Source organism: Bubalus bubalis, chromosome 14 (assembly GCF_019923935.1).
Source record: "Bubalus bubalis isolate 160015118507 breed Murrah chromosome 14, NDDB_SH_1, whole genome shotgun sequence".
Lineage (NCBI taxonomy): Eukaryota > Metazoa > Chordata > Mammalia > Artiodactyla > Bovidae > Bubalus > Bubalus bubalis.
Genome location: NC_059170.1, coordinates 29,137,694 through 29,151,650, shown reverse-complemented (window position 1 = coordinate 29,151,650; position 13,957 = coordinate 29,137,694). Strand labels below are relative to the sequence as shown.

General features: G+C 55.3%; 1 protein-coding gene across 8 annotated transcripts in view; it reads left to right on the top strand.

Annotated features, from left to right (window-relative positions):
- The window catches only part of DIDO1 (death inducer-obliterator 1), a 49,644-nt gene extending 38,003 nt beyond the window's left edge, over nucleotides 1-11,641 (top strand). For 7 of the 8 annotated variants that reach the window (XM_025263832.3, XM_044927400.2, XM_025263831.3 and 4 more), the window contains 2 exons: nucleotides 402-597; nucleotides 7,119-11,641. In XM_025263832.3, coding sequence (XP_025119617.3) covers nucleotides 402-597; nucleotides 7,119-10,162 — 3,240 coding nt within the window. In that variant the 3' untranslated portion in view covers nucleotides 10,163-11,641. The other variant, XM_044927401.2, reaches the window with a different exon arrangement.
- The last annotated feature ends 2,316 nt before the right edge of the window (nucleotides 11,642-13,957 follow it).

The window sequence follows — 13,957 nt, the reverse complement described above, 5'->3', positions numbered from 1 at the left end:
GGGCTCTGGATTTGTTGCGGTCACAGAGGGTGATGACCCTGGTCCAGTTCAGCCCTTGGGTTTCAGAGCTGCAGACAACTCATCACACGCTTCGTGGTTTCTTAGCTCTGTGTCAGATACTGGCCCTACACGCAGATGAGCCCTTTGGTTCAAAAACCCCATGAGGTGGAACCTGTGTCGAGATCCCCCTGGGACTATAAATAGAAATAATTTTAAAGAGGCTCCTCCGAGACCAAGATGGAACCCAGCAGTCTTGAGTCTCGGGCCTGTGCTCCTTCACCGCCCTGTTTTTCTCACGTGTTGGGCAGCAGGACTGGGCACTGCTTCCCTCACAGCTGCTCCTAAGGCTCAGCAGCTTTTCCGAGCAGCCACAGACCCATGCTCCCGTCCTGTCTGTCCAGGAGCTCTGTCTGATCCGCTTCCACCCCGCGACCGAGGAGGAGGAGGTGGCCTACATCTCACTCTACTCCTACTTCAGCAGCCGCGACCGCTTCGGCGTTGTGGCCAACAACAGCCGGCACGTCAAGGACCTCTACCTGATCCCACTCAGCGCCACTGACCCCATCCCCTCCAAACTGCTGCCCTTTGAGGGGCCAGGTAAGCACCAGCCTTCAGACCCCAAACATCCCCTCCCGCCGACGCCAAGCCTCCCCTAGACCTGCCTCGGCAGCGGAACTTGGAGCAGAGCTGAAGCAGCTTGGGCTGCAGAACTTCTAGGGTAGAGGAGGGGGCACTGGAAGTACCCTGTCAAGGCGTGAATTGTCTTAAAGAGTTTTGTGCAGAGGGCCAAGCCTGCAGTGTCCACCTAGAGCCTGCCTGGCCCCAGGTAAGCAGGTGTTGACGCGCAGGAGCAGGGGCAGTGCGGGGCGGGCCAAGGTCTGGCCTTTCGGTCCTGCCTTCCTCCGGACGTCAGCCGGGCTGTTCCCCCTCGTCTTGGAGATTCATTTCAAGGAGTTGCAAGAAATGGCAGTGAAATAGGAAATGGCTCTAGAAATAGGCACTTTGAAACCTGCTGCTTGAGTTTTACCTTCAGTGGGCCTCTTTCTGCTTGCTCCTTCCTAACAAAGTTCTGCGTGAAAGCGTGACTTACACACTGATCTCTTGTGGAGGGGCCAAGGTGGTTCCAAGGGGGATGTGGTCTCTGAGGGCCCTCTAAACCCTGAGAGGTTGATGTGACTTAAGTTTCACAGAAAGATGCCCCCGTGGGAGCATCCCCTTGGCCATGAAGCCCCTAAGACTGATAGCCCCTCAGAGATGCCGAGTCCACCACGTGTTCAGGGCTCTTGAAGTACTTTACTTCAGGGGTGGTGGCTGCATCTGGCATCTTTAGAGGCCCCCTGCACCTGGCATCTCCGTGTCCATGGCCATGCTCCTGCCACAGCCACATGCACACATGCGTCCACCTGTGCTGTCTGGGCCCCTGCAGGGCAGCTCACCCCTGGTGGGTTCTGCAGCTGTGCCTCCCGAGTCCTGTCAGCCCCCACAGCCACAGGTTTGTGCTCTTAGAACCACACACAGACTGTCTCAATGCCAAACACGTGTCAGAAGCCAAGTGCTTTGGGGGGCCGTTGGCCTTCCTTGTGCTAAAGTGGTGCTGCCTGATGGGTGGCAGGGAGGGCTGTGGCCAAAGTTCTTGGCAGGCAGCTCCTGAGGCTCTGGCCAGTCCCCGGACACCGTGTTCCAGATGCTGCAGTGACGGTCGTGAAGCCAACTACCCGACACTGTGAGGAGCCCCTGGTCAGTCCTGAGGGCGGTGGCCTTTATGGGGCCTAGCGCAAGCATAGACAGGGATAGGCACACACTGAGTGCTTGTCCAGTGGGGCAGGGAGACCGTTCCAGCCTTGTCGGAGCCCCTCTTGTAGCTCCACCTGCAGACTCCATGGCTCCGTCCCAGAGTATCTTGTCACATGAGCCAGGGACTAGCCAGGTTTGGGGCCACGGGACAGTCCCCGGGAGACCAGAGGTGGATGAGTCAGGTGTGGGGATGCAGTAGGGAGGGAGTGGCCACGGGGCCACCAAGGAGACTTCTCCAGTGAAGCCCAGACAGGAGCTGACACTGTGCCGTGCTGGGTGGGGGCCACACTGGGCATTCCGGGTGACACGACCATAAGGAGGGCTGGGTGGGAGTGCTTGCCTCAACCGCCAAGTGACCACATTGGGTGACTAACAGGGAGGACATCATTCCTACCCCCACATTCCCGAGGCTGAGACTCCTGAAGGGGCACCCCACAGCTCCTGTGGCAGATTTTCACCCACAGTAGAGAGAAGACGTTTCAAGACTTTTTGATTGAAGGGCTTCTAAGTCTGAGCTTGTTTAACTTGGTATATGTGTTTTTAATTCTCCTGGGATGTTCATCTGACAGTGGTATCTGTGTGTCTTCTCTCCACTTGCACGTTGGCCACACTCCTCCTCCCTGAGCCGCTTCACACACTTAAATCATGATGCGGTGCAAGTGCTCACAGGCAGGTCCCAGGCTCATGGCGTGTGCAGTGTCTGCCAGGTGGGTAGGGTGCTCTGCTGTCTCTGCACCGTGTTGATGGCACAGGCCTAGCCTGAGGGGCGTCATGTCCCTCAAAGCAGCCAGCCCAGCTGAGCACCCGCAGTACCTGGGGGTGTTGCTGCCTGAGGTCACCAGACTGGGGAGTGTGGAGCCAGGGTCTGCCCCGGCCCTGCCTCCGTCCTGAGGCCTCACTGGGGCACAGAGCTTTGAGCAGCCCGCAGGCCGGCTGCCGGAGCTGTAGGTGGAGAGTGACCCACTCAGCATGACTTGGTCTCTGGAAAAAGTTACCGGTGACCCTCACTACTGAACTTAGGAGCCAGTGGGTTTTCACTGTGTGGCTCACACCCAAGAAGCAGGTGGAGACAAAGGCTTTGAACCCGTGTCCAGAACTGGGGAGGGCTGCACCCTCTGCCTGCTCTCAGCATCCTCTCCACCCCGCACTGTGGGGATGGTGGACCTGGAGGGGTCTCCACGCAGAGCCCATAGCCCAGCCCCCTGCACGGCGTCCAAGCACACCCTGAGCCTGCTCCACCTCCAGGACCTTCTGTCCTGTGTGCTCTCAGACTTGTCCCAGAGAGGCCAGGCTGTCGTCATGTCACACGCTGCCCCGCGTGTTATTTCGGGGGACAGCTGGGAGGCCTGCGTCCCTCTGACCCAGCTGACAGTACTCATGGCCCAGCTCGCTGCCCCTCATGTTGAGAGAAGGCTCCACTGCTGGGACGCGGGGTCTCAGCCAGGGCTCCGCAACCACACTGAGCAGAGGGCAGGGTCATACCTTCTAAGGTGTGGCAAGGAGAAGGCCGCTTTCTTAGCAGATGGGGTCAATCCGTGGTGTCTTCTGTCTTCACTCCTAATTGTCTCCTGAGTTAGCTGAAAATGTCCACGACTTACAATGTTGTCAGGTAAGCATGTCTTGAGTGTCTGCTTGTGTTTGTGTGTGTGCGTGCGCGCCTAGTTGTGCGCTTCCGTAACCGTGCAGAGATACTGTTATCAGAGTCACAGTCATGCCATGAGGAATGTGTTTCTCTCTCCTTTGAAATCAATAAAAAATATTTCATGGAAACTGGTCATTGTTTGTCTGAGTTTGAACCGTCTGCTAGGCCTTGGTCCCTGTCTAGGTGCACCGTGACTGAGGACTATCTGCCTGCTTTGCCTACGCCGACTCCGCGAGCTTCTGGCTGTGCGGGCGGCACTGCACGGGCTCCTGGTCGCGGACGGACAGCACTCTGCTCACTGGGACCACAGGTCTTAGGGACCCAGCATGGGAGGTCTGCTGGGGAGTGAGCGTGCGGGGTCAGGCAGGGCTTCTCCACCCAAACACTAAGGGCGGTAGCTGTTAACACCAACAAAATTTCTGTTCCCGCAGGTGTGAACATTTTGTCTTGTCAGATTCAGGCCATAAGAAGGTTTTCACTTTAAATAATGAATAGTGGAGCATGCCAGGTAGAGTTAGGGGTAGGAGCATCATGATGATGTGGTTAAGGAGGCTGCTCTCTGCTGGTTTGTTGATTAAAGCTAAACCTCACCCTCCAAGTGCCACATCTGAGGTATCTGGGGGCACCCCCACCCCGGGGAGGGGGTTGCTGCTTCTCATCACTTTCCCTGGCCACCCTGTTGCTGACACACCCAGACACAGGCCCCTGTTTGGACCTTGGCTCAGGAAATAATCACACACCTTTTCAGTGAGTCCACTTCTGTCTGTATGGGCAGTCTGGGACTGGCCCTCCCAGTGTGAACCTGGGGCTACGTGCAGCTGAAAGACTTGTTTCACCCCCTTGGAACATTGTGGACCGTTTGCTCTCACAGTTTGGAGAGTCGAGTGGGGGTACCAACATCCTGGTGCTCAGTCTGGTCAACACCCCTTGTCTGGAATCAGTAGTTCAGTGTCCCCCACACCTACTTCTCATCTACTTTCTCATAAGCTTCACAACCACCCTCAAAGGGAGGTGGGTACATCAGCACCCTGGCTGGTCACTGCTGCTGGGGCTAGGGGTGCCCCATGCCCTCTCTGGAGCCCCTGTCTCTGCACACTCTTCTCAGGGTGCCTCTCCTCCAGGGCTCACACTCAGCAGTGGTCATGGCCACATTGGCCCCAGTGGACGTCTTTGGGGACAGCTGTCTCACCACTTCCCCAGTGGCGGCCTTGCCAGACGCCCACGTGTGAGAGTGCAGAACGGGTGCAGTGGACATGCCCTCATCTCCATGAGGGTCACTGCCTAGGCCCCATGTAGTGCAAGGAGTTGTAGGTCTCCCATGAGCAAGTCCTTTCCGAGGTGCTGGTGACATTTCAGATCTGACTGCTTCCAGATAGGGGCGTGCATTGTGAGACGACCCAGTTTAGATGTAAGATCCTGGAGATGAGTAGGGAAGTTCAAAACTAACACTCCTCCTACTCCGGAGCTTGATGAGGCGTGTGCAGATGGGGTAGCTGAGAGCAGAAAGCATTTAACCACAGACCTGCTCAGGGGATGCCAGGGAGCTTAGTGTTTTCAGAACAAATGTAAATGTGAAGCAGTTCCATCATAACCTTATGTGTGATGGCCGTGACCACAAAGGCAGAGTCTGAAGTGTCTTGCCGAGTCTGAGGTACACTTTGTTGGTTAGGAAGCATCTGGAGCTGGTGCGAGCCATGGTGGGAGCAGTGCTGACAGGACAGCATGCTGACCCCGGAGCTAACGTGGTGACGACGGTCCACACACGGCCACTCTGGCCCGAGCTTGGTTCACACCCCAGGCAGGCCCTAGAGTTGGCCCTTCAGAGGTCTAGCTCTTCAGAAGTGGCACAGCCTGTCTGCGGTGAGAACCGTCATGGGCCCTGCCCTGAAAGGATGGCCCTGGCCAGGGCTCCTGCCCACTCTGCCTGCCATCGCCAAGCACATCAATCTGCTGCTCACAGGGCCGCCGAGGCTCCAGCTTGTGCTCAGCATGGGGACCCGTTCTGCCAGCTCTGGGGCTGTGTCGGCGACAGTCAGCCCAGAAGGGCCTTGAGAGCCAGCTGAGCAACTGACTACCCCAGTCTGGGTTTTTGTGAGCTATGAATACTCAGTAGAAGGCTGTTAGAGTGAGAGGCATACCAAGTTAAAATAATTCACTTTGATTAGAAAGTGAACTTGATGGGTTACCTTTGACATCTGAGCAGAGCTATTTGGATATGATGCTCGGTGCAGTGGGCCTGGCCCTCCTGTGCCCATGTCCCCGTGACCCCTGTGTCCAGCTCCTCTCTCCACAGCTGTGTCAGGTCAGACAGAGGACATTCTGGAAGCCACTCCTCTCACTAGTGGGGTTCTTCATGGGCCCTCGGCCATTGAACGTCATCCTGTGAACAGGAGGCCCAGAAGCCATGTGGGGAGGGGCTGGAGGTGGTTCGTGTGGAGGTTACCCGTGTGGACGCTGGCCTGGCCCAGCTCACTCTGGCGGGCCTGGCTCTCCTCGTCAGCACCTCTCTGCTGGCATTTAGGAAGGGCGACAGAAATGCTTGGAACCACGTGATGATGTCCAGAGACAACTGATTTGTGAGCAACTTAAGATCACAGAACAGGAAAAGCAGTCCCAATTTTCTTAGTGAATAAATAGGAAATATATGAATATCTATAAATAGTGATTTATCCATAAATTGAAATTATACAATTTGATTAATTTTAACTGTCTTCTGCTGTGGAAACAGAATTTTTCTCCTGTGTTTATCATTTCTTCCTAAATCACTGATTTGTGACTTGGGTTTTTCTGTTCCCCTGTCAGTATTCTGGATTTATTATGAGTGTTGGGGTGGGGGGCATTACTGAAACAGTAGCGTTTCTGATATAGAGTACTACAATTCAGCCTTACTGAAGAAATAGTCATTTTAAAGAACTATGCTTTTTCTGAAATTCTCAGCATGTTTTCCATCTAGCCTGTCCATCACCGCCCCTGTCCTGAACACCTGTGCACTTTAAGGCCCATGTCCTCTGTTGACAAAGACCTGAGCATTAAGTAGCTCTTGATAAGTTACTGGTCATTGAGTTTCTTTCTAAACCTGAAAGAACGTTTATTTTAGCCCTTTCAGTCAGCATCATTTTTCCTGTTAATTATAATTGTTGACACAAGTGAGTGGTGAACTTAATGGAATGCTGTGTGCTGTATTGATCATTGTAATTGAGTTGTAGAATCGGTCCCTAATTGAATCTTCAACATTAGTATAAAATAAATTATATATTGCAGCTCATAAGTTAGAGTCGAAAGAGGGTGCTACCCTCCTGATTTGTAGTTAGAGACAAATAAAAGAACAGAGCTCAATTTTAGAAAACATTGTGGTCCACACAGGCTTCATGCCCAGTATGTTAACGGTCTGGGGCGGGCGCTTCTGTCTCAGCATTGCGTGTAATTGGAAACCTGTAGGATCCCAGCCACTGGGATGAACGTGTCTGTAAATCAGGCCCCCAGTTCGTGGGTTGTGGGGCGTCAGGCCAGGCAAGTGTGCAGTGCTGTCCTGGTGCAGTATGCGTCTGTCACCGTAACTCTCCCAACACTTGATTTTATCTTGCCATAGAATCTCCTCCCCCTCCCTGCCCATAATAAAGCTTACCTCTCAAGGACAAAGGCTGGTTTTGATTCTCACATTCTCACAACTCTTGTTTTTTAGGTCTCGAGTCACCTCGTCCAAACATAATCCTCGGGTTAGTGATCTGTCAGAAAACAAAACGGCCCTCAGGCGCTGGCGAGCTAGACAAGACAGAGGAGAAGCGGGCTCGCCTGCTGACACAGGACGAGGTGGAGCCTGTCCATCCCAAAGTGCCTGCTGCCCTGCCGCCGGAGAAGAGGCCCGCCAAATACCAGCTCTGCCCAGGGGACGCTGCTGTCAGCAGCACGCCCCCAGGCTCTCCCCCACCCCCACCCCCTCCTCCAGAAGCACCTGGGGCGCCAGGCTCGTCTTCCATGTTGAAAATACTGTCGACACTCAAACCAGGAGCCACAGCGCCATCCGGGACGGCGGCAGCAGCTCCAGCGGCTGCTTCCTCTGTCTCTTCTACTTCAAAGACCGCCTCGCCCCTGGAACACATCCTGCAGACTCTCTTTGGGAAGAAGAAGTCCTTTGACCCCCTCTCCAAAGAGCCTGTGGAGTCGGCCCCAGCCCCCCACCAGGACTCCAAAGCCAAGACTGATGGGGGGCTGACGGCAGCACCCCTGCTGGACCCCATCGTCCAGCAGTTCGGTCAGCTCTCCAAAGACAGAGCCCTGGAGGAGGAGGAGGATGATAGGCCGTATGACCCCGAGGAAGAGTACGGTCCTGAGAGAGCCCTGGACACTCCGCCCAGTGACCGGGCCAGGCACCAGGACGCGGAAGAGGCCCCCGAGGCAGCTGAGCGGGAGGAGGTGGCCTACGACCCCGAGGATGAGACGATCTTAGAGGAAGCCAAAGTGACCATCGATGACCTGCCCAACAGAATGTGTGTAGACACACGTGGCGGGCCTGGCCTCTCTGCCCCCTCCTTGGTGGAGCAGCAGAAGATGATTGAAGAGCTCAACAAGCAGATCGAGGAGCAGAAGCGACAGGTGGAGGAGCAGGAAGAGGCGCTCAGGCAGCAGCGGGCCGCCGTTGGGGCCTCCATGGCCCACTTCTCTGTGTCAGACGCACTCATGTCACCGCCTCCAAAGGCCACACTGCCCAAGGCCGAGCTGTTCCCGCAGGAACCACAGGCTGCAGTCAAGCCGGCTCCGGCCCCCACCACCAACCAGGCCCCCGGCCCAAATGCCGAGGCACGGCTGAGCCGGGACCCCAGGCAGGCCCGGCGGTTGGCCGTGGAGAACAATGAGAGCGAGGCTGCCCTGAGGGCCCCACCGGCCAGAGAAGCACCTGGAGGGGTCTCCGCTGGTCCAGGGCTGCTGCCGGCCCAGGAGGAACCTGAGTCGGCCCCTCCGCCATGGACTCCGGGTGAAGAGGCCCCACTGCCGGCCAAACAGGATGCTCCCCCTCGTGAGCCCTCAGAAACCCTCGGGCCAGAGAGCATGGCTGGCCTGGACACCGTGGCCAGACCTGCCCGGAAGGTACTACTGCCCACACCACCGGGCGCCTCCTTCCAGCCTCTCTACCCTCCGCAGGGTGAGGGCCAGGCCTTCCCCCCTCCTGGTTTCTCAGGGCCCATGTATGCACCTCAGGAGAACCCGATGGGCTCCTCTCAGTACGATGACCCGAGAAATGCTCAGTTTGCCGAGAAAAGTGACACCCTGGCCACTGACACTGAAGGAGACAGAGAGCCCCAGCCCAGGCCAGGCGAGGGGGCTGGTGTGTTCCCCGCCTTGGCACAGAAAGGGGGACCTCCACCCCAGTTTCAGGGCCAGAGGGAGCCCACACCGCGTGCTTTCGGGATGTCGGGCCTTCACGGCCCCAGTTTCCCGGCTCCTCGGGGGCCAGTCCCTCCATTCTCAGAAGAGAACACTAATAACGATGGGCCAAGAGGAGGCCCTCCACCGGCCAGATTTGGGCCTCCGAAGGGACCCATCCCTTCCCTGTTCTCAGGGCCACATGGGCCACCTCCCTATGGGGATGGCAGGGGCCCCTCCCCGTCCCACCTAGGAGGACCCAGGGGAGCAGGGCCGCCTCTGTTGGAAGAGCGTAAGGACGCACACGGGGAGAAGAGAGAGTACCCGGATGCCCTGTACAGCGAGGCCTCAGGTGGCCCTGCCCAGTGCGAGGGACCTGAGCAGGCCCCATTCCCAGGAGGCCGGGGTGCCACACCGTTCCAGTTCGGGGGCCAGAGGAGGCCTCTGCTGTCGCAGTTTAAGGGACCCCGAGGTGGCCCTCCTCCCTCTCAGTTCGGAGGTCAGCGAGGACCCCCACCCGGCCACTTCGTGGGCCCAAGGGGGCCACACCCTGGGCAGTTTGAAGGCCCCAGAGGCCAAGCGCCTGGCTTCGTGCCTGGACCCAGGGGCATGCAGCCTCAGCAGTTTGAAGAGCAGCGGGTCCACTCACCGCCCCGGTTCTCTGGCCAGAGGGCACCTGCACCCCTGCCCTTCGGGGGACCCCGGGGGGGTGCCCCATTCCCGGAGAAGAGTGAGCCGGTGCCTCCCCGCTTCCACTTCCAGGGTCCAGCTCCCCCCGGCCCCAAGCCAGCGCCCAGGCCCTTGCTGGAGCTGCCCAGCCACCCTCCTGCATCGTCCGCCGCACCGGCCCAGGGCCCAGAGGCCGACTTCCGCGAGGGGGGCCGGGGCCATGAGTACAGAGGCCCGGCCTTCGAGGGGCGGCCCCGCGACAAGGCTCCAGAGGAGCCTGAGGCCCCACCACCTGACAGCCGCTCAGGCCGGGCCCTTGATGACCGGCGGCGGGAGAGGGAGCGTGGGAAGCCCTGGGAGAGGGAGCGCGGCCGGACCTGGAGCCGCGAGCGGGACTGGGACCGTGGCCGAGACTGGGACCGCCACCGTGACAAGGACGCTGGCCGCGACTGGGACAGGAGCCGCGAGCGGAACGGGGGCAGGGACAAGGGGCGTGAATGGGACCGGGGCCGAGAGCGGAGCCGCAACAGGGACCGCGACCGCAGGCGCGACCGGGAGAGGTCCCGCAGCAGGGACCGCGACCGTGACAAGGCCCGCGAGCGGGAGCGCCGCAGGGACCGCAGCCGGAGCCCGGAGCGGCCCCGGGACCCCAAGACCGAGACCCCTCGGGCTGCCGCTCCGACTGCCCAGACCTAGGGCCCTGCAGCAGCCACACTCCCTGCTGAGCAGATGGTCTTGGAAAGAACTGGGGGCTCATGCACAAATAGAACCTTATGGACTTGAAAAGTTACTGTAATTTTGTGTATAATGGTTTCTTACAAAATTTCACACCTTTACAATTCCGATGCTTTTTTAGAAACAAAAAACTAAGAACTCTTAACATTTCCATTTAAATATACTGAAATGGGAACGTACCTACAAAAGCATATTGCTTTTTCAGATTATAAAGTTATCTTTTCTAATAACTTGACTGTTGTAAGTTGTGAGGGAGTTTAGTGGCTGTTAAAGCCATACCTTTCCTGACATCTCACCTGTGTGTCTGTTTCCAGAGTCTGTTTTCACAGGGTTCGGACCTGGTGGCCATGGGTTTCTGTGCATGGCTGTCAGCTAACCTCTGGATGGTTGAGAAATGCCAAACTTAACAGATGCATCTTTCTCTCGTCACAAAGAAATTTGAATTACAAATTTCAACCAGGAAACAAAACATTTCTTAGTTTTGCTCAGTTTTTATGTATTGCCTTACAGTTTTTCTTTCCCCCCAAAAAAATGATTAAAAGCAACATCTGAATAGAAACTGTTGAATTTTAAATAATATTTAGTTTAAAAGATTTAAATTTTACCAGTCTAAAGAAAGGAAATAAATCAATTAAGTGTAATTTAAAAGGTGGGGTGGGGTGGGAGGGCCGTTCTTTGACTTGAATAATCAGGAACAGTTTTTTGGTTGGACTTTACCACCTGAGCAGTTCTTTCTTATGTCCCAGGAAAAGTGCACTAGCTCCACACTGCTGTCCTTGTCAGGTGATAAATCTCAGCATTTGTCGTTGAAATGGAACAATATTTGTATAAAGCCTGAGGTGAAAATAGCGCTATTAGCTCAAAAACTGCAAATTAGAATGCTTTTCACCGTGAAGCACAGGAAGCTGCTTCCCGTCGTGTGTTTCCAAGTATTTCTGAAGTGGAAAGTAGAGGAAAACTTGCTAATTTATTTGACTGTATAAATATAATTTGGTAATTTTTTTTATATTTTCATAAACTTAATTTTGCAAATGTAAAGTTAGAGAATTTCCTTTGTTCTTTGGTGTCTATTCCATTGTACATCACTACAGATTCTTCCCTTTCTAGCACAAACGTTTAAGCTGCGAGAACATTGAGAACTTAGCAGTTTGGGTGATTTGTGGGTGTTACAGACCCTATCAGTAGGTTAAGTTACATTAAAGTGGTGACGAGTTCCAACATCTAATGTGATGTGAAGGTTTTTTTTTTTTACCTCTAAAACAAAAATTTTCTAATTTAAATACAACCAAATGTAAAAAATCAAGTGTGTTTCTTTAGGTTTACTTGATAGAAATTTCTGTAAATTGTATTTTATATTGCAAAGTATTATATCACTGTACATTTAAACATGGAACTTCATAGCTTTGTTACATGAAGTAGAATAAACATCTACAGAAAGTTTTTCTGTCTTGTGTGGCATCGCATTGGAAAGTCGGGTCTGTACAGGACATCTTGGCTCCCTACTTCCTGTGGGTCAGCGTGTTGTGGGCAGGGGGTGCCCTTGGCCTGAAGACCCCTCCCAAATGCACCCCCTTTAGGGACAGTTCCAGTGTGGGTCCCCACATCCAGCAGGAAGTCCGAGGCAACAAAAGGAAAGACAGAGAAGCACGATCAGGGATGACAGGGACGTGGGGTCTGGGGATAGGCAGTCGACGCAGATCCCTTGCAGGATTGGCAGGCACCCAGAGTCCCAGTTGCTGACTCGGGGCTTAAAGGTGCATCGGGCTGGCCGGCAGGTTGGTAGGGAGCATGTGGTGAGGCAGAGCAGGTGGGCCAGGCACCATGCAGGGTGGAGTAAATAGTCGGGGGTGGTGGAGTGGGAGGTGGGGGCATGCGGTGCTTTCAGGTCAGGAGAACAGCTTGGGAGGAGACGACGAAGCTGTGGGTCTTGCCCTTGAACTTCAGCTGCATGACTAGCCCCAACCTGGTGACCCTGGCACCAGCATTTGGCTTCTTAACAAAGCTTGTGCACCCATCATCCTGCTGTGAGCCAAGACACCCAGAAAATGTCCCTGGGGCAGGACAGACTCCACCCCGTGGGCTGAAGAGTCAGTAACTGACCATCGGTTACCCAGCTGAACACATGAGAAACCAGGGGTGAGTGCAGGGACCCCAGCCTGGGGCCACTGCCACCACTGCCATCTTGGAAACGCATCAGGCCCGCTGACACACAATGGCCCAGGAAGGAGGCTGCTCAACTGTGGAGAACCCATGGTGCTAGCCTGACCTTGGTGACTCCTGCCAGAGAGAGAAGCCCAAGTGCTGCAGGACAGACGCTGGGCAGGGCTGGGGGAAGCAGGTGCACCAGGATACGAGCCCCAACCACAACCCAGATCCCTCAAGATGAGGATCGGAGCTCCAGGTTTCGAATGATTGTGAAGCCTGCTTCTTGTCAGACACTTAAGAAAGGGGAGACCCACCGAGACCACCCACACCTTCCCACCCAACAGGTCATCAGCTGTGTGCCTTTTCCCTTAATCCCTTTTCCCTCCATTTTTCTTTTACACAATTGGGATTCTATACGTTCTTGTATCTTTTTTCACTTCTTATAACCTGGGTGATTCCCAAAGACATCAAGTATTCATCGAAAGCCTCATTTTCATTTTTCACATTGTTCAAAAGATTTCAAGCTTCTCCTTCCCAGAGAATGTATGCTCCCTGGAGATATGTGGGGTCCCACATGTTCATGGAATGGGGGCAATGAGAGGTGTCCCAGGGAAACCAAGATTCCCCAGGTGCCGCCGTCCAGAGGCATGAGTTCCTTGCAGTGCCTCTGGCCTCCTTTTCCTGTACCTGTGGTCCTGGTGCTCAGGCAGGGATCACCAAGGAGGTACAGAGATTTTTGCATCTTTGAGCAACACATGAAGGTGGGGGACAGGCAGCCCCAGCAAGTGGACTGACTTATGATGTCACTGAGGGTCCCCCGCACTGCCATCCACTGTTTATGACTCTTGTCCTCCGGTTTGCAAGAAGGCTGCCTTTGGAACCATCACATCATCCCTTTACTATTGTAGGAGGAAGCCAGCGTCGCCCCTTTAAAATGTCTGGTTTGACCTTGTTGGCCAGGTGGGCACACAGCCACCCCTGGCTGCAACAGAGAAATCAGGGTATCAGTAAAAAGAAGAGGAATTCAGCTGCCATGGACACCGCCCCAGGAAAATTACACAGCGTGAGTCAGAAAGCTGATAGTGGCAAGTGCTGGCGAGGACGCAGGACAGTGTAGAGGGAAGGCAGCACCCCCAGAGAGCTGCCAGTTTCCAGTCAGTGACTTGTCACTGAAGTCCATGCAAACCAGCCATGCCCCTCTACATTCACCCCAAAGCATGTACTCCCAGGGGGGCAATGTCACCCCAAGGGTGCGAGAACTTGAATATTTTTAGTGATACATATTCACGATCGCCCAAAGCAGAAAACCACCCAGGTGCCCTTTAGCCAACGTAAGGGTGGATTGAGGCCCAACTGCCAGGGGGAGCCACGTGCGTCCAGTGAGATACTGGCCCCAGGCGAAGGCCATCAGCTGCAAGACTCTGCTCAGGACATGCCAGAGGGGACAGGAGGCAGACAGAGCAGGGTGGTGGGCATGGCAGCAGGGCGGAGGCATTCGGGGAACAAGGGGTCCTGTCCCATGGCAGCTATGGAGGCTGTTTGCTCTCATGACCTTGACTGTGAGTGACACCCAGACCCACAGGGAGACTGTGCTGGGCTGGCAACTGCTGG